The sequence below is a fragment of the Colius striatus genome, chromosome 8, assembly GCF_028858725.1.
Source record: "Colius striatus isolate bColStr4 chromosome 8, bColStr4.1.hap1, whole genome shotgun sequence".
Classification (NCBI taxonomy): Eukaryota; Metazoa; Chordata; class Aves; order Coliiformes; family Coliidae; genus Colius; species Colius striatus.
In genome coordinates, this window is record NC_084766.1 from 28422467 (window position 1) to 28440327 (window position 17861).

The 17861-nt window shown below is 52.3% G+C and overlaps 1 protein-coding gene across 2 annotated transcripts in view; it reads left to right on the forward strand.

The window, feature by feature from the left end:
• The first annotated feature begins 3980 nt into the window (after window positions 1-3980).
• The window catches only part of MXI1 (MAX interactor 1, dimerization protein), a 57852-nt gene continuing 43971 nt past the window's right edge, over window positions 3981-17861 (forward strand). Inside the window, exons 1-2 of one of the 2 annotated variants that reach the window (XM_062001238.1) lie at window positions 3981-4179; window positions 15593-15725. In XM_062001238.1, coding sequence (XP_061857222.1) covers window positions 3996-4179; window positions 15593-15725 — 317 coding nt within the window. In that variant the 5' untranslated portion in view covers window positions 3981-3995. Of the gene's footprint in view, window positions 4180-14485; window positions 14912-15592; window positions 15726-17861 lie in introns of those variants that run through there. The other variant, XM_062001239.1, reaches the window with a different exon arrangement.

Consider the following 17861-nt stretch of genomic DNA (forward strand, 5'->3'; position numbering starts at 1 on the left):
ATCCTGGCTCCCACCCTTTCAAACCCTTTCCAAACCCTGCCAGGACTGGCCAGGGAGTGATTTACACTAGTGTTGCCATTGGGACATCAGGGCATGGATAACAGCCCTGATGTGGGGAAATAGTGGCTGTGAGCATGTGATACCACCAGAACAACTTCAAAATACACCTGCCACAGCGCACTTACCTAGAGCAGTATCTCTGCTTTTCAGTGCTCAGCCCAACAGGGGCAGGACACACACATGTGAGACACCCACTGCAGAGCAGAGTGGGATGCTCACTCTCTGACCTGGGAGCTTCTCATGGCAGCTCACACCATTGGGCAGCTTTGCACCTAAACCCACACCATGTTGAGCTATGGAGCACTGCAAATCAGAAACACTTCAATAATCTTACCTCTTACCTGGCCCTATCCCCAAATGATGGGGTGGATCTTTTTCTCACTCCTATAAGTGCAAGTGTGGCAGCAGCACTGTGGGTACCCAACCTCTGCACCCCACGGCTGTACTGAGAACAGCATGTGGCCACAGGCTTCTGATAGGAGGTTCAGGGTTCTCCCTGCAGTGAGTGATGCTTTGCCCAGGCAGGGGTGGCCATGCTGACAGTGTGAGCAGGGAGGCTGTGCCAGTGGCTCACCCTGGCTTACCCCACCTCCTGTTCCCATGGGCCCTGGGAATTGCACTCAGGCCCTCCCCTCTTGCCCAAGAAGCAGCTCTACCACTGCCTTGCAGAGAAAAACATGATGATAAGACTACAGGTTAAACAAAGTAAAAGAAAAGGCAAATCAAGAGAGCAGGCCCTTAACTGGCTGTATTCAGAAGGCAACCATGAGTGGGGGTGCTGAACCATGGCTGCTGGATGTGCCAAGACATCCCCCCTTATTGCTCCTTCTGTTGCCTCTCTGATTTGTCTGTGTGCTTTGCCCTACTCCTCTTTTTTTTGCAATGTATCCCCCAGTCCATATCCCCTAGAAACCACATTTCTCCTGAGCCAGTTCCCTTGGGAATCCTGCCTTTGAAATGCTGGTGTCTCCCTGCCCCATCCCTGCCCAAACACTGTAATCCTCTGCTGTCCCAGGAGCAGACAGGACAGGTGAGTGTTCCTGCACCTCCTGGCATCTGAGATGTGCCTTACCCAGGGCTGTCTCTGGGTACAAACCTCATGGGGACAAGGACTGTCCCCCTGGGAGGTGTCTAGGAGTAGCCTCCAATATTTGTCCACCAAGGACCCAGCCATGCACAGGCTGCCAAGAATCAGAGTGGAGATGTGAACTGGGGCTGCTACAGCAAAGCGTGGACAGCCAGGCCAATTGAGTGTCCTCCCACTGAGGGAAAAGGATGGATACCCAGAGGAAAAATGTTAGAAGAAACAGAGCATCAAAGAGTTCGGAGCATGGTCCCCTCCCAGACAGAAGTACTGGGGCTCATTGCCTCAGCCACAGCAGAGCTGCTTGCACCCTTCCAGGGCAGGCTGTTATGGAGACTTACAATTCTCTCTGTGGAGGTGACTTTAAAGAAAAAAAAATCTCAGAATTAAGGTAGAGGAGTGAATCAAAATGATGATTATTCTGGCTTCAAACCCTGGGGATGTCATACTGGGAAAAGCAGTGCCAGCTCCCAACGGCTGAATCAGCACCGGTTCATACAAACTCTTCAAAAACCCCAGAAGCGTTGCACAGGTGCAGGAGGAGGATGGAGAAAGGCAGTGGGGAACAGAGGATGCTGCTGTCAGAGGCGGGATCTGCCGTATGAACTCCAGCTGGCCATGCACATCCTCATCTTCTGAGAGAGGGGCTGAGATTTTTAAACCATGTGATTTTTGAGCAAGCCGATGCTGTTTGTCTCTGCTGCCTCTGCTGTGGTTTCAGTAAGGACTTCTCGTGTCCTAAGTGGAGGTTGGGGAAAGCCCTCTCTCTCCCCACTGGTGAGCATGCAGAGAGGCATGCTCAGTGCTGCCTGAGCTGGGCATTGCTTGTGCCTGGGTTCCCAGTGGGTGCAGCCAGGGCTGCCTAGAGCAGAGTCACATCCCTGACTCGTTCCCTGTGTATTTAGAAAGCCAGAGACTTTCTGTTTATGTTTGAATGGGAACATTTGCTGGTGCACGTTTGTAACGCAGGAATCGTGTCTAGTGGAGTTAATAAAAGCCAAGTACATTCTGCATCCTTTGCTTGCCTGGATGTACTTAATTGCTCAGCATGGCTCCCACCTCCAGCCCCTGCTCTGGCCAGCTCTTGCTCTTCCAGTCAAAATCCTGCTCTTGCAGATGGCCAGATGCCCGGCAGCAGCACACCAGCCCCCTCCACTCCCAGCACACGGGGCTCCCACTTCAGCCTTCCTCACTCTTCTCCAGGCCACGTCTAAATCCAGCTGATGCGTAGTGTCCTCCCTCCCTCCAGCTTACTCATTTTCCAGGGACTTCCCATCTCCAGTCCATCCTGTGCCATTCGTCATTTCAGGTGCTAGTAGGGTCACTGCCGGACATGGTGACAGGACAAGCTGTGACATCTTTGTTGTGGCAGCAGCTGTGTAGTGCTGCTGACATGGAGGTGCCACGCAGCCATGGGCCAGGCTGGGCTGGAGGTGCCACGCAGCCATGGGCCAGGCTGGGCTGGAGGTGCCACGCAGCCACGGGACAACCTGGGCTGAATCGTCCAGACAGCCCCAGCATGTGCGCTGGGACAGGCATGTGACTGACAAAATCCTGCAGCCGTGCTTCCCAAAAATAGCCTGCCAGCCCCCAGCAATTGAGAGCCGGAGGGACTTCATTGCAGGCTGCTGTCGAGGGCATTGTCCCCTCTGCGATGACTCAGGTCCCCGTTACGCTGCGGGCTCCAGGTACCAATTAACACTTAGTAATACGGTATTTTTTAAACACCACCATAACCTCCCTTCTCTCCTCACCTCCAGCCAGCACCAGCCCCCGCCAGGCCGGTGAGCGCAGCGAGGCTGGCAGAGCCCTGTGGCAGGTGCCTGTGGCCCAGCACACCTCTGGGGCGATGCTTCACCCCGCAGGGCTCCTCGGCAGATCCGGACTGACCTGTCTGGCCAGGTGGGAGCACGGCAGCGCAGGCGTTGCCACCACGGGTGGAAGCAGAGCCAGGAAGGCACCTGCTGTCACAGTTCCATGCCGGTGTGCTCCGCTCCTGACGGCCCCTCAAAACTCACGGGGCTGAGATGGCAGTTGGTTTGTGGAGTTGTGGAGACTTGCCCTTCTCCGCAGTCTGGACTACGTCCTGCATGCTCTCCTCTGGGCACAGGCGCTCCTCTGCACATCACAAACAAGGGGGAAAGAAAGATGCACTCCAGCCACGCTGTGCCCAGCCCTGATCCCAGGGCTGCAGGGATGGATGTGAGGCTGGGGAAGGCAGGTACATCTGCCTACTCTCCAGCTTTGAGAAACTTCATTTGTTAAGTAGTTTTGGAGTCTGAAGCCGGGGGAAGGGGGGGGGGCAGGGGGGACGACACTGCCCAAAAAAGGAGTAATTTGATATTAAACTGTGAGTGCTTCGTGCCAGGGCTGGACGTAGCAGAGGCCCCAGCCCGCCTGTTAGCTCAGCATGAAGGACCCTCGGCCAGTGACAGAAGGTGACACGGGGTGACTCGAGGCACGGCGCGCCTGTCTGTATCCCTGTGTCCCTGCCCCAGCCGCACACTGACACTGCTGCCTCCGGGGCGTCTTTTGCCAACGGAGGGGCTCCTGGGGGGCGACCCGCCGGCGCCCCCCCCTCCGGGACAAACCCGCCGCAGCCCCGCCACCCGCCCCGGCTCCGCGCAGCCGCCGGCGCTCGCACTCCGCAGGCGCGGCCGGGCCGGGCCGCCCGGGGGGGGTGTGGGGGGGGCGGGACGGCGGCGGCGGCCCGTGGGGCGGCCACAGCGGCGGGGCGGGCGGCGAGGCAGCGCTAGGACCGCGGCGGCCGCCGGGCTCACCGGCACACAGACGGGCAGGCGGGCGCGCACGCAGCGGCGCAGGGGGAGGGAGGGAGGCGGCGCGGCGGGGCATGGGGAAGCGGTGCCGGCCGCGGAGGGAGCCGCGGGGCGCGGGGCCGGCCGGCGGGGCCCGGTGCCCCCTCGGGGATATCTGCAACACGAGCCCCGCGGCGGGCATGGACACCTTCCTCTACAACGTGCAGGTGCTGCTGGAGGCCGCCAGCTACCTGGAGCGGATCGAGAAGGAGAATAAAAGTAAGTGCGGGCTTACGGCCGCGGCCGCCGTGTGCGTGACCGGCAGCGGTGGGCGGTGAAGAGGGGAAAGAATAATGACCCAAACTTTTGGCTGGCTGCAGGGGCCGGCGGCGCAGTGACAAAGGGTGCTGGGGCCGGCCCGCACCTCCCGCGGCGGAGGCGCCCGTGGGACTACACCCCCCCGTACCACAACCGGGGAGGCCGGGCCCGGGGGGAAAGTTTGGGATGGAGAGCGGAACGGGACGGAGCGGGTGGGGGTTGTTGGAGGGCGCATCTCCGCTTGTCAGGGAAGGCAGGCTCGCTGAGGATGGGGGCGCGGAGACGGGGTGGCGGAGCCGGAGCCGCGGGGGAGGAGGCGGTGACACGTCCCCGCTCCCCCCGCCAGGGCATGGGCAGAGTCACGTAGGCAAGAGGCAGCGCTCGCCAGGTAGCCGGCAGGGAGGGGAGGGCAGGGCAGGACGAACGCCGGGTGCGGGGTGGCGGCCAGCCGCACCACCGGCCTCCCGCTCCGCGGGCGCGGAAGGTACGCGTAACCAGCGTATTTTCCCTGCGGAGCGGTCTCCCGAGCGAGACGCGGACTGCGAGGGACAGCGACGCCGTAGGGGACCAAACGCGTCGGGGACAAAGAGGCCGCTGTGCCCCCTCCCCCCGCAGCGGTGCGGCGCGGTGCGCGGCCGCGGAGCCCCACGCGCGGAGCGGACACCCGCGGCGCTGCGCCCGCCGGCGCCCCGCCCCCGCGGCCACATGGTTCGCACATGGAGGCAGCGCGCCGCGTTCATTGGCCGCGGGCCTCCCGGGGGCGGGGCCAGGCGGGCCGCTCCGCGAATGCGCGGCGCCGGGGTCCCCCGTGTGACGTCACGCGTTGCCGAGCGGGGCGCGCAGCGGGAGCGGAGCGGGGGGGCGCGGGGCCGGCGGGGGAGGGGGGAGCCCGGGGGCTGCCGGTGCGGGGGAGGCCCGGGGGCTCGGATGCGAACCATGCTCGGAGCCCCGGGCTCCGCTCCCGCACCGGCATCGCGTCCTTGTTTTCCTCGTGTTTCACTGTTCTTTTTTCTTGTAGTCTTTGATTTCTTCTCTATTTCCCTTTCTTATTTCCTTTTTTCTCTTCTCTTTCATTTTCGCTCTTTCCTCCCCAGTTTTCTTTTTCATCTTTTTTCCATCCTCTTTCTGGAGCTTCTGCTGCGTTTTCTTTCCGATTTAACTTTACAAAGGGACCACCGAGCCCCTCCGCTGCGCCTCGCCATCACACCGTCACCCTCTCCTTGCCTCTCACCCCTCTCTGGCACGCACACGTCCCACGCCTCCGGCGGTATAGAGTGCCCTTACTCGGCGGGAAGGGCCGCAGGATCCAGGGAAGGGGATCCCGCCGCAGAGAAGCTGCTCTGCCGCCGAAGCCGTGGCTGCGATGGGCCGAAAGCCCTTGTCCTCGCCCAGACAAACCCAGGCTGCGTGTCTTGTTTTTCTGAAAGTTGAATTCATATTGGAGGCGTTTTGTTTGTTTTCGGGGTTTGGTTTTGTTTTGATCTTTTCTCACGTGCTAATTGTTGTTTCGTAATGAAGCTGCAAAGCCGCGCGCCGGAGGAGCGATGCTGCACCGCGGCGGGCGGCTGCGAGCGGGGGATGACAGGACTTAGCAGCAAGTACCGGCTCTGCCTGTGCAGGCAGCAGCAGCAGCAGCGCTGCTTTGCAAATCAAGTGTGAGACCGCTGCTTCGGGTTTTGCTTTGGTTATTGTGGTTTTTGTTTTTTTCTTTAAAAGTGCGCCAGTCTCGAAGAGAAACTGTCAAAATCGTGTGTTTGGGGATTTATTTTCCTTTCCCGGAGGAGGGAATGGATTTTTTTCTTGCTGCCGAGGTGGATAGCATCTGATCTTTTCAACGCTCCATTAAAATCGTTTAATGCAGTTCCTTGTTTAGAACCAGAAAATGAGTGGGACAGGAGGATACCGCGTTTTTTAATGCTGCATTTTGAAAGGACGTGTTTGCATCCGAACAGCTCCATTCCCAAGCACTGGTTTTCACTGAAGCTTTCACTAACAATCAGCATGGTCAAAGTACTGATAATCCTCACTTTTATTAGGCAATTCTGCAAAACCTTGCAAGGTTTTAATGTGCAATCAGGATATTTTAGGTTGAAAAGTCCCATTTAACCAAAGGCTCAACTATTGAACGTGCTATTCAGAACGTGACCATTGTAAACCAGGCAGCTTTTACATGTTGCTCCCAAACAAAGAAAAATGCTGCTGGGATTGGGAAACAATCTCTGAGTGTTACAGGCCCTATCTAAACTAAGGAATAGCTGCAGAAGCAGGAGGGTTATATCCTAAAGTATTTACATAGTCTTACTGGGAAGAGATTTGCATGTGGAGCTCAGGTTATTGCACCAAGAGGATACTATGCCCTTCCATCTGCCAGCACAGGAGGGGACTGCTCAGTGCAGCCTGGCAGAGGCGTTGGTAATGGCTGATCACTCCTCATCACAGTCTCTGACCTGGCAATTAGCAATAACAGAAGAGACCAGCTCAAAAAAGTTTGGTGATGGAGACTGTGGCCAAAGTTGGTCACAGTGGGATTTGGTGCTCACCTGCTTCCTGCAGGATGCCCAGGTCATTTGACCATGGTGTTACGCAGGGTTGTAACGAGCTATTTTGGTGTTACTCCCATCAAGAAGGTGGCTGAGTCACAGCCCTGTTGTGCTAGGTGCTGTACACGTAAGGGAATGACAGTGCCCTGCCCCAGGGAAACAGAGTCTTAAAAAAACACAGGTAACAGGTAGATGTTTGTCTTCTCCCAGCCAGGACAGGGCACAGGGATGGGACTGGCTCCAGAGTACCGATTGGGATCAGCGTTACAGCAGTGTGGAAGCTGAAGGGCTTTGGAAGCCAAAGGCAGTAATTTAAGGAAGGGCTGTGTTATGGCTGGGTAAGCTGAAGGGGTTTTCCTAGTAGTTTTGCAGTTTCTCCTAAACCACACTCAGTGTCTGCATTCATTCTTCTGAGCCTTTGGCAGCTGCACCGCATTATTCACCTTTTCCAAATGTTGTCCCAAGCAGGAGTGGATGCTGTTTGGTAGAGTGTCCCCCCAAGAGGTGAAGGCAACCCTGCCTCTGGTGGATCCAAACTCTTGGATGTCCCAGAGTGTGCATGTCACACCTTCTGGTGGTAAAGGAGCAGCTACGAGGCCCTTTGCAGCCCCCAAACCACACCAGTTTCCCACCTCTACCTGTAAGTCAGTGATGCGAGGTGGGTTGTGGAGCCTTCTGTGTCCAGGGCAGGACTTTCAGTTAAGGCAATTCTGACCTGCCTGGTGCCCAAGGAGAAATAAGGAGATGATCTATAGATCTCACAGCTCATCATTGTGGTCGTGAATAAGTGGCCATAGATTGGTTGGAGGGTCTAGAAACAGAGGCATGGAGCAGAGTAGGATGTACCGTCTGGGCTATGGCAGGAGGAGACTCTGTTTCAAGCGTGCCCTTTTGGCACCAGCAGTGAAATCACCCTTGTGATATTCACTCACCTTTTAAAAAAAATGGAATAAAAATGATCTGTATTACAGCAGGGTGATGGAGGAGGCTAGAGTCCTGTTATCCAACTGCTTGGGTAAACTGGAGTATTTTAGCCACTGAAATAAAATGGCATTATTTTTTCAGTTGACTGTCTGGAAATAAATAACAGTGCTGCCTGCCTGCTTGCTGCAGTTCTCATGGAGAGACCTCAAAACCCAATCGCAACACACCTTGCTAACTGACATGTACAGGTTTCCAAATGACCTGTTTCTAGAAATTTGAGCTTGGTCTCTGAGGAATAGAAATATCACATGGAAAAAATTACAGTGGCTATTTCAAAAAATGAAAGTTGTTTTGAGGGCAGCTCTGTTGGTGTATCTGTAACCTCTGCAAATGCCACTGCATGCATAAGCATTGATGGAAATCTGTAGCAGCTGAAATGCTGCAGTTTGGAAGATGTTTTTAGAGGGATGCGGAATAAACTCAGCTGAGGTTTAGTGTGTGCCAAGCCTCCTCTTGTGTGTGGACTCAGGCTTTTGTCAGTAGGAGTTGCATAAACACGTGATGAATTCTTTGGATATGATGACTTATCTGTAATAGACATGGAATGTAATGTATACTGATCTCACTACAGATACAGGTGTATGTTGCCATATCCTCTTCTAAAAGCATGAAGGCAAGTGAGCCACTTTTTAACATCAATGTCCTTATTCTCAAGTGTAGTAGAGATGTGTGTGTATGGGATGGTGGACTTTGGCCCCCTCACAGAAGATAGCTAGGTCTTCTTTAAGTGCTGGTTATGTTTATTTACCTTCTGACCAGGAATAACCTGATCTTAAATTTGTTCTTTGTTCTTGAATAATCCACTCTGAAGGAGAGGAAAACTGAGCTTTGAGGGTGAGTCAACAGTATGTTCATCGTGAGGTTCCTTCCATTGTTTGTATGCTATTTGGGGTCTTTTTTTGACAAGCCAAAGTAAAGAAGTATCAGAAACCTGTAATTAGCAGGGGACAGAAGGAGCTGAGGCTGTGTGCAGAGCTGCCATTGAATCAATGAGAGCTGAACACGTGGCTCAAGGTCAGTATAGATGGTCTTGGATCTTGCGGTGATATGATATATGGGGCAGTACAGGGCTCCTTTATTTATGTATTTTTCATCCAGCTCACAATAAACCCCCTTCATTCCTCCTGGTTCGTGACCTGGCCACAGTGATTCATGTGTTAGCCACTTCCAGCTTGGGTTATTTTGACTCACACTGTTTGGACCTCAGCATAAAACTCAGAAGGAAGCCACAGCAGGAGAAATGATAGGGCAGAGGTAAAACCATGGGACCGTGCCAGAAGCGCTGCCCAGAACCATCACAGCCTTCGTCAGCAGAGCATCCTGAGAGCTGGCAGAGAAGCACCTTCTGCTGTTGGCTGGAGAATCCTACCTTCTGATTTAGCTGAGGGACTCCATCCTGTGTATGATGTCTTTTTTTCTTTCTCATGGGAGGTCCTCTTACTTAATTTTGCAGCTGGGTCAGTCAAGTGACTTGTCTGAAGTCACAGAATAAGTCACTGACTCAGAATAAAGTGGGGCACATGCTTTGGGCAGAGTGGCTGGAAAGCTGTCCAGCAGAAAAGGACCTGGGAGTGTTCATCGATGGCTGGTTGAACATGAGCCAGCAGTGTGCCCAGGTGGCCAAGAAGACCAACGGCCTCCTGGCTTGTATGAGAAATAGTATGACCAGCAGGGCCAAGGAAGTGATTGTCCCCCTGTACTCGGCACTGGTGAGGCTGCACCTCGAGTGCTATGTTCAGTTCTAGGCCCCTCACTACAAGACAGACACTGAGATGCTGGAGCGTGTCCAGAGACAGGCAATGAAGCTGGTGAAGGATCTAGAGAACAAGTCCAATGAGGAGCAGCTGAGGGAGCTGGGGATATTTAGCCTAGAGAAGAGGAGGCTGAGAGGCAACATGATCACTCTCTGCAACTACCTGAAGGGGAGCTGCAGTGAAGTGGGGGTTGATCTCTTCACTCTAATAATACGTGATAGGACATGAGGAAATGGGTTCAAGTTGTGCCAGGGGAGGTTTAGATTAGACATTAGGATGAACTTTTCAAATAATACACGGGTGAGGTGCTGAGGGATATGGTTTAGTTTAGTAATGGGCTTGGCAGTATGAGGTTTAGTGGTTGGACTTGATGATCTTAAAGGTCTTTTCCAACCGTAACGATTCTGTGATTTTTGTGACATGCCACAGGCCTGAAAATAGAGCAAGAAATCTCCCAGAGGAAAGGAGCAAGTAACCCAAAGACCTGGTGCACTCTTTTGCCTTCTTGACTGGGAAAGCTTGGTCTTTGAGTCAGAGGGAGGTATGCACTATACTCCTGTTCAAACTCTTGGCTATCCAGGTAGTTTGGCTCTGAGAAATGTCTGTACTCACCAGCAGATGGGTTCCAGGCACCAGTGGGAGTGCTGAAAGGGATTATCTTGCCTTGCAAAAGAATGAGACTCCCAGATGAGAAATGAGGCTATGTCCTATGGCAGTGTAAGTCCCTTACTGAAGGTATTGCAAACATTGGAAGGGTGTTGAGTAGGTGGGACTTGGGATGTTCTCCAGCCTGCTGCTACAAGTCCTCTGAGGCTGAGCTGTTAACAGTGATAAGAAGAATAGAGACCTGGTTGTTACAGTATATGCTGGTAGGTGGGGTGTTCAAGTGTGCCAGAGCCGTTCCCCTATCTAGAAAAACTGACAAGTTCTATGGATCTGCTGTCCCCATAAATTTGGGGAATCAATGAATCTTTTTATTAATATGACAGCATCAGAGGATGATTCCTAGTGAAGGATCTCTGTTTGTGCCTTGGTTGCAGGGGTATTAGGTTTCCGTGCTTTGAAAGCCATATGAAGAATTTGCAGGCTTTGAGTGAAGGTGTGCAAAGGAAGATCTCGCAGATGTTGCCATCTTTATGTTCCTCCCAGAGGTTGCAAAGAGTGGGGATAGGAGGATTTTGGAAAAAGTCAAAGAAGGGATAGAAGACTAGTTAGTTTAGCCAAAGGGATTGCCTTTACTGAAAATAACTTCCATGTTGCAAAGCACTGTGTTATTTTTAAGCCTTGCATTCAAAGCAGAGGGTTGGGTGTCTTGATTTGTGAGATATGTTCCTGTTCCACCTCTAGCTTAGGGTGTGTCTTCATGTGAGTGGTTATGCTGCTTACACCTCAGTTTCCCTTCCAGCAGAGTGGAAGGAAAAGAGCTCAACTCATTGCAGGTTTGAGAAGCTTAAAACCTTACTTTCTGGAAAGGTCTTAGACAATTTCCCTGATGGAAGATGCTAGTTTAATGCAAGTGATGATGATGCTGGTAAAAAACAGACCACATCTGTTCTACTTGATTAAAATAGTACAGCAGTGTTTCAGATGTAAATATTAATTGATTTCTGCACTGCAGATTTCTTCTTGGATATTTAAATTGTTGCTAAGGAGGAGGGAAAGGCTATCAGGGAGATTAACAAATCCATTATTAAGGCTGGAAATGGAGGGCTGCCGAAGTGCCATTTAATAAAATGTAAAAAGCCCCTTTCTAAAGGGTGAAGCAGCAGAACACACAATGAAAGTGAATCACAGCTGCCAGAAGGGATGCCAAGCAGCAAGCACTTATAATCAGAAAACTGTACTTACAGATCATTCGGAGCCACTAAATTAAATGATCTCATTCTCCCCTAAAATACTCTTCCTTTAGCTCCTCCCCAACGTTGCCTGTGGATTGCTCAACCGCATTTAAAATGTGACTTTGGAGGGGGTTTTGGTTAGCAGTTGAATAGCACCGGGCCTCTTGGTGCCATTCACTTTCCACCCACTTTTGTTTCTGTCACATCCAGCTCTGGCATTTTGCAAGCTGACCTGCCCACACGAGTACTTGGGATGGCAACTGAAAGATTTTGCAGATCTTCTGTGGCTCTGTGGTTGGCTCGCCTGCCTCCTTAGAGCTCAGACTTTGGGAAGATGTCCCACAGTTTATTCTCAAATTTGTCTTTGTTTCATGTAGATTTTTTTTCTTCCTAATTGTACATTGTTTGCTTCAGAAACAAAGACTTGGAAGCTGAGATGGTGTGTAAATGGAGGAGCTGATCCTACCACGCAGAACTGGTCCCGCTGTTACTTCATTCCAGCGCTGATTTAATTCACCATGTGTATCACTGTTCTCCTCTTTCATATTCTCTTATTTTGTATCTTGAACTAGCTTCAGGAGGCTGACACTTTGATGTGTTCCTAAACTACCACTTTGTTTTCCAGCTGTGGCTTTCCCTGATTAATCCCTAAAGCAGCACCACATATCTCCAAATGTACCGTCAGAAAAACTAGTGGTGGTGGATGCTGACAAGAACTTGTCTTGCAGTGATTTTGGGCTTCATCATAGTTTGGGTTTTGTTTGGTTGGTTTTTTTTGGGGGGGGGGGAAATTCGTTATCTTTTGTTTATTTGTTTTTTAATATTTAGTATTGCAAATCTTGAGAAGCAAATGGCTCTCTGGTATTGGAAGCAGGTTAGGGGAAGCACAGTTAGAGCCCAGAAATGCATTAACTGCGCTGTTGCAGAGTGGTGTGTGCACCTGTGTCCTTTTCCCGTTGTAAGTAATTCAAGACCATACAAGTACTCTCCCTGAGACTGCTCAAATTTGACTTTCCATGTACTTTTAACAGTTTGCTCTATTGTCAGTTTCCATTGTAGAAAAAAGGTGGCGAGAGAGAATACTTCCTTCCCCGAGTTGTCCCACAGATAAAAGCCAGTTTTGACAAGTGCTGTGGTGTAGCTCAGTGTAAGCAGGTGAACTTGGGCCGTCCTGCCTGAGGGAGGGCTGGGGCTTGCTTTTCACAATACAGGATGAGGGGGGTATGTCCCTGAAGGTGTCCCAGCTTCCTTTATTCTTCAACTGTCCCATCTTAGGAAAACCAAAACAAATCAACCCTTTGAGATTCGGAGATGAAAGGGCCTGTGTAAGGACTGAATAGTGGTATTATTTTTACCTCCATCAGCTGCAAGCCTGCAGTTTTCTGAGGAAACATCAGAAACGGTGACTCAGCAAAATGTGTTTAAAGAAAAGTTATCTACCCTGAATCTACTTTTTTCAGGCATACTCAAGTAGAGTGTTGCCAGCTCTTGCAACTTCACCACGAGTCTCCTAATATTTTGTGTTCCACATAAAGCTCGTGCTACCAGACACAAGCCATTAATTGAGAATCTTGTCTTTTTTGAGTTTTTTCTTTAAGGGTACTTTTCCAGCTCCCATTCTGATGAAGGAATGCTTGTAAATGTAACCAGTCCCAGTCTCAAGGTTCAGACCCATGAAACACATATCCCCATTTAGAACTGCAAAACAATTCTTGACGGGTTTCTAAGTCAGTATCGGTTTGAGATTCAGATTTTCACTCTGAATGTTCTGATTCTGATTTTGAATATTCTCCATTTTTACCCTTTATGAGTGTAGATCAAATATTTTAGAGATTAGTATCACAGAATTAAATGCTCACTGTTTTTAAGCTCCATTCCTGCACACAGTAAAATAGTTGGCAAAAGTCAGAGTCACAGAAGTGATTGTGAGAGTTTATGCCTGTATGAATATCATAAATACATTACCAAGATGCTGAGAGGAGGTGGAGATCAGTCTGCAAAGTGTAGGGGTGAGAGTATTAAAATGTTGACAGTATTTATTAAAATGGTCACTGTTCTTACTTGTTTACATGCTGCTTCAAATCTAGAAAATGGTACATTGTGAGACTGCTAGCTGTGACATCTTATGTCTATAATCTCAAAGGTCTGTATTCCCACTAAAAAAATGGGTCTTGGATGTTTGTCTCCCATCAGAAACACTATTTCAGTCACTCCAGATGTGACTTCCCAGAGCCTGGCTCGTCTTATTTACATCTCCACAGGTGAGAGGTGGAAAGCTCTCACTTTGTGGCTGCAGCTTTTCATTTTGTAGCCTCTGTTTCATGCTTGCCATAGTTCAGGCACTTCTACATGGTGTTTACAAGGACAGGTGAAGTGGCTGCAGGTCCTAGGCCATGTCTGTCTTGCCTCTAACATATTAGTGGAGCTTGGAGCTCTGGCCTGCAGGTCAATGTGGTGTGATGGCATGGGTGGCTGTTGCAGCCTGCGGTGGCAGCGGCCCCAGGGGAGAAGCCATGTGTGCTCATCACGCCACCATTTAGAGCTGGGCATATGGACTGCGAGCAAAGCCGCGCTTGTGAGACAACAGGGGAAGAGGAAGGGCAAGGCTTGGCCACTGTCACCTGAGGGCCTGGGTGGGCACGGAGCTGTCACCTCAGGGCTTGACCACTGTCACCTCAGGGCCTGGGCGGGCACGGAGCTGTCACCGCAGGCGTGAGGGCACACAGCCATTGCCCGAAGGTGCTCGGGCGGCCACGCGTGGGGCGCAGGGGGTGGTCCCGGGCGAGGGGGCGCAGCGTGGGCCCGGCGCTGCCCCGGCAGCCGCCGTCCCGAACTCCATTTCCCAGGCAGCCCCGCGGCGGCGCGCCTCCCCCTCCCGTGAGCGCCGGGCAGAGGTAAACAAAGTGGTGCGGGCCGGCGGGCGCGTGGGGCGGGGCGGGCTCGGCTCGGCTGGGGGGCCGTCCCGGCGCGGGGCTGAGGGGCTGGGGCGGGCCAGGCCGGGTCGGGGCGCGAGCGAGCGAGGCCAGGCGAGGGCCGAGGGGGTTGAATCCTGGCAGGGCCCGAAGTAGGGGTAAATCCGGGCCGGGACCGGCGCGGGGGGAGGCGGGGGCGGCTGCGGGCCGGGCCGGAGCGGGGGTTGTGGGGCGCGGGAGGTGGAGGGGGCAGCGCTCGGCCGGGCGGTAGGGACGGGGGTGGGTCAGGAATAGCTCTCGCCTCGCTGCCTCCCCCGGGGGGGAGGATCCCGGTCCTTCCTCCGGCATTTCCTCGCCTGTCCCCTTGCCACCTCCGTGCGCCCAGCCCTCGCCCTCTCAGGAGAGCTGCCCCCACCCCCTCACCACGGGACGAGAGGGCTGTCGGTGTGAGGAGGCCCGGGGACTGGGGAGAGACGGCGATCCCTCGCTCCTCCCCCCCGCAGCCGCCCCCGTTTCCAGCGGGGCAGCTGGGAGCGTGGGGGCGGAGGGGGGCCCGGGACTGCGGAGTGCCCCGGCTGCCGGCCTGGGGGCCATGGAGCAGGTCCAGATGATCAACATCCAGCGGCTGCTGGAGGCGGCCGAGTATCTGGAGCGAAGGGAGAGAGGTAATAGCGGGGAGGAAGGGTGCTGGGATAACAGCCCTCCGTGGGGGGAGCGGGGTTGGGGTCAGCTATCCCCGAGCAGGGGAGAGAGTGACTCTGGAGAAGGGGATCGAAGCGTGTGTTTGCTGGTGGGCTGGTGGTAGATCCCCGACAGCGAAGGGTTTGATGAGGGACAGGGCTGATAGGTTCCTCCTTGAGGTGGTGGCTGAGATGGAAGGTTTTTGCAGAGACGGGGAGACTGAGGTGAATGCGATTTCTGTACGGAAAAGTGGGGATTGGTGTGAAAGTTTGGTGGTGGGCAGCTCTGGCTTTGCAGATACCTCGGTAGCACAGTGAAATAGACTCTGTTTGCCCAGTTCAGATAGCTTGGACAGAGCAGAGAGACGAGGCATGCTCTGGGCTGTCATATTTTTTTTGATGTTTTCAGGTGTTTGAGTGGCGGTGTCCTTCCTCCAAGGTTGTTGAGCCTTTACACTCCCCTTCCTCCCTTTTCTCCACCTCCCAGTCTGTTTCCCTCTGAGTACATCACCAGTCATTTCCCCGAGCTGTTGTGGTTAAGGGCCTCCCCAGCTAGGCTGATGGCTCAGTGGTGAGGCCTGTCTGCTGAGGGGTTTTTTCCCCTTTTTCTCTTAATTTTTTTTAAATGACCTTTTTTTTATGCCCTGCCTGTTGATTCTCATGCAGAGTGTGAACATGGCTATGCCTCGACATTCCCCTCGGTTCCAAGTCCTGGACTACAAGACCCAAAGCCCCCACGGAGGCTGAGCCGGGCAAGGAAACACAGCGGCAGTGGCAGCAATGCAAGTATTGCCAGCAGGTACGATGTGGGCAGGAAAGCATGGGGTGCAGGGCTGGCTGGGAGGATGAAGGTGGAGAGGAAGGCTGGAGGCAGAGGAAGGGAACTTCCCCTGGGGGTGAAGATGGGAAAAGCCTGACTGTGGGGGGATTCAGAGCTGGAACACACAAGTATGGTGTCCCTTCTGGATCCATAGCAGTGAGAGCAGAGGGGACACAGGGGAGCTGTATCTGAAGTGGCACTGCCAGCTGACTCTGTGCCAGGCTCAGTTGCTGCAGAGGGAAGGGGAATAGGGAGAGCTGTTCATAGGGTCTAGGGAGGAGGTAGGCAGTAGCTATTCCCATTACATACAGCTGATGTCTTTCCAACCCAGAAGTCACTGCTTTTAAGGGATAGCATGCGTGCAGCCAGAGTGCTTTGGGATTGTAATGACAGACATGATTTGAAGCAAGGAAATGATGTTTTGAAATGGATCCCCTACAACAAATGGGAGAGAGGGAAATGACTGGCTGCTATCTACAACATGTTAAGAATTCAATTCAGGAAAACCAAGCTGTCTTTCACTCTGCCTTTCAGGGCAGTGAGATTTCCTAGCTTTCTGATTGCTTGGTAATTGTAGAACTCTACCTTTTTGACACTTCTGTTTTTATAGAATGCCATATTTCGTGGTTTCTTAAATCTAGAAGAGACAACAGGATTAAGCCTATCGCTTGGTGCTGTGGTCAGATCTGCCTCTTCCTTCTTGTTCCTGTTCTTTCTGTTTTCTTTTGCTTCCATCTGTAGAATTGTTCAGACCTTGTTGAGACCTTCTGGCATAGAGAAACTTTAGAAAGATAAAGTATAATTTTGAAAAGGCAATTGCAAGCTTGCTTTTACTGCAGCAAGGCCTGTGCAATCCATAAAATGGTGGCAGGTGGCTCAGGTGATTAAAGCTTCCGTAAGGCCATTGGGAAAGACCTGTAAAGGCCTAGGGGAAAGGTGCCTTTGCTTGCAGTGTTTCTGCTTCAGCAGCATTTGATAATAAAGGTTATTTGAAGTGAAGTTAGGACACCTTGCTGTAGGGAAGTTTTCTTCATCAGGATCAGCATATCCTGAACTCTTTGTGTGCTGCACATCCGTATTTGCTTCATTCCTTCATCCAACCTCTCCTGATCTCAGGGCAGTTGTAGCTCTTTACTGTTTCACATGCACCAGAGTCCCAAATCCCAGTCACTTTGTGTTGGGAAATGATGGCAAATGCTTAACTGAGATCTGTATTTTTCCCCTCTAGATTTCTCACATACTATTTTTCCATCCCACACCTCTTTCTCTCAAAGGTCTTTGTCATGGCAACCTGCCCTTCTCCAGAGGAGGGCTGGAAGCACATCCCCCTCAGGAGCTCCTTAGCACCAGCTCCAGCAGCCTCTGGGCTAGAGAGGGCTGCAGCACTCAGTCCCTGGGGCCTGAGTGCTCAGGAGCACAGAACCCCAGGCACAGCTCTCACAGGGCACCTCTTGGTGCTGAGACCCGCTCATTGGGCCACTTAGTGTGACAGGCTGAATATACTGCTGGGGGGTGAAAGGCAGCAGAGAAGCAGAAAAGTCTGATTAAAAACCTTTGTTATACAAGGAATGCTGAGACCAAATTAAATCTTTAGAGTGATAGTGTTGTGCAGTGTGTTGCTTCCCATGCTTGCTTCAGCCTCAGGGGGTGACCAGAGTCAAGTCCGCTCCAGGCAGACACCAGGGTGGTTCTTTGGGGACCCCAGACTTCGTACGCACAGTTGGGAATGGAAGTTTCTTTTTAGCACAAGTTGTAGCAGCTTGCACTTGCTGTAGGAGATGGCAGGCCTTCCAGATGGCTGCAGTGCTGGGAAGTGACAACTGTGAAGTTCAGGGTGCCTCCAAATTCACTGAAGTGTGTTTTGTGTGACGCTGAGTATAGCATCAGCCTTGTTTAAGGAAAGCTCTGTATCATCCCTTCCTGTTAAAATCAAAGGAACGATTCACTAAGTTCGGTCTAGTGGAGTTTGAATGGACTTTGAGTTAAATACGAAGCCCTTGGTGAGGAGCAAGACTTACATTTCATGTGAGCAGATTTTCTTAGGTTTCTGTTGTTTCAAGATGTTTAATTAGTATAGAGAAATGAGACATTTAGATCTCATGCAGCTCTTGTCAT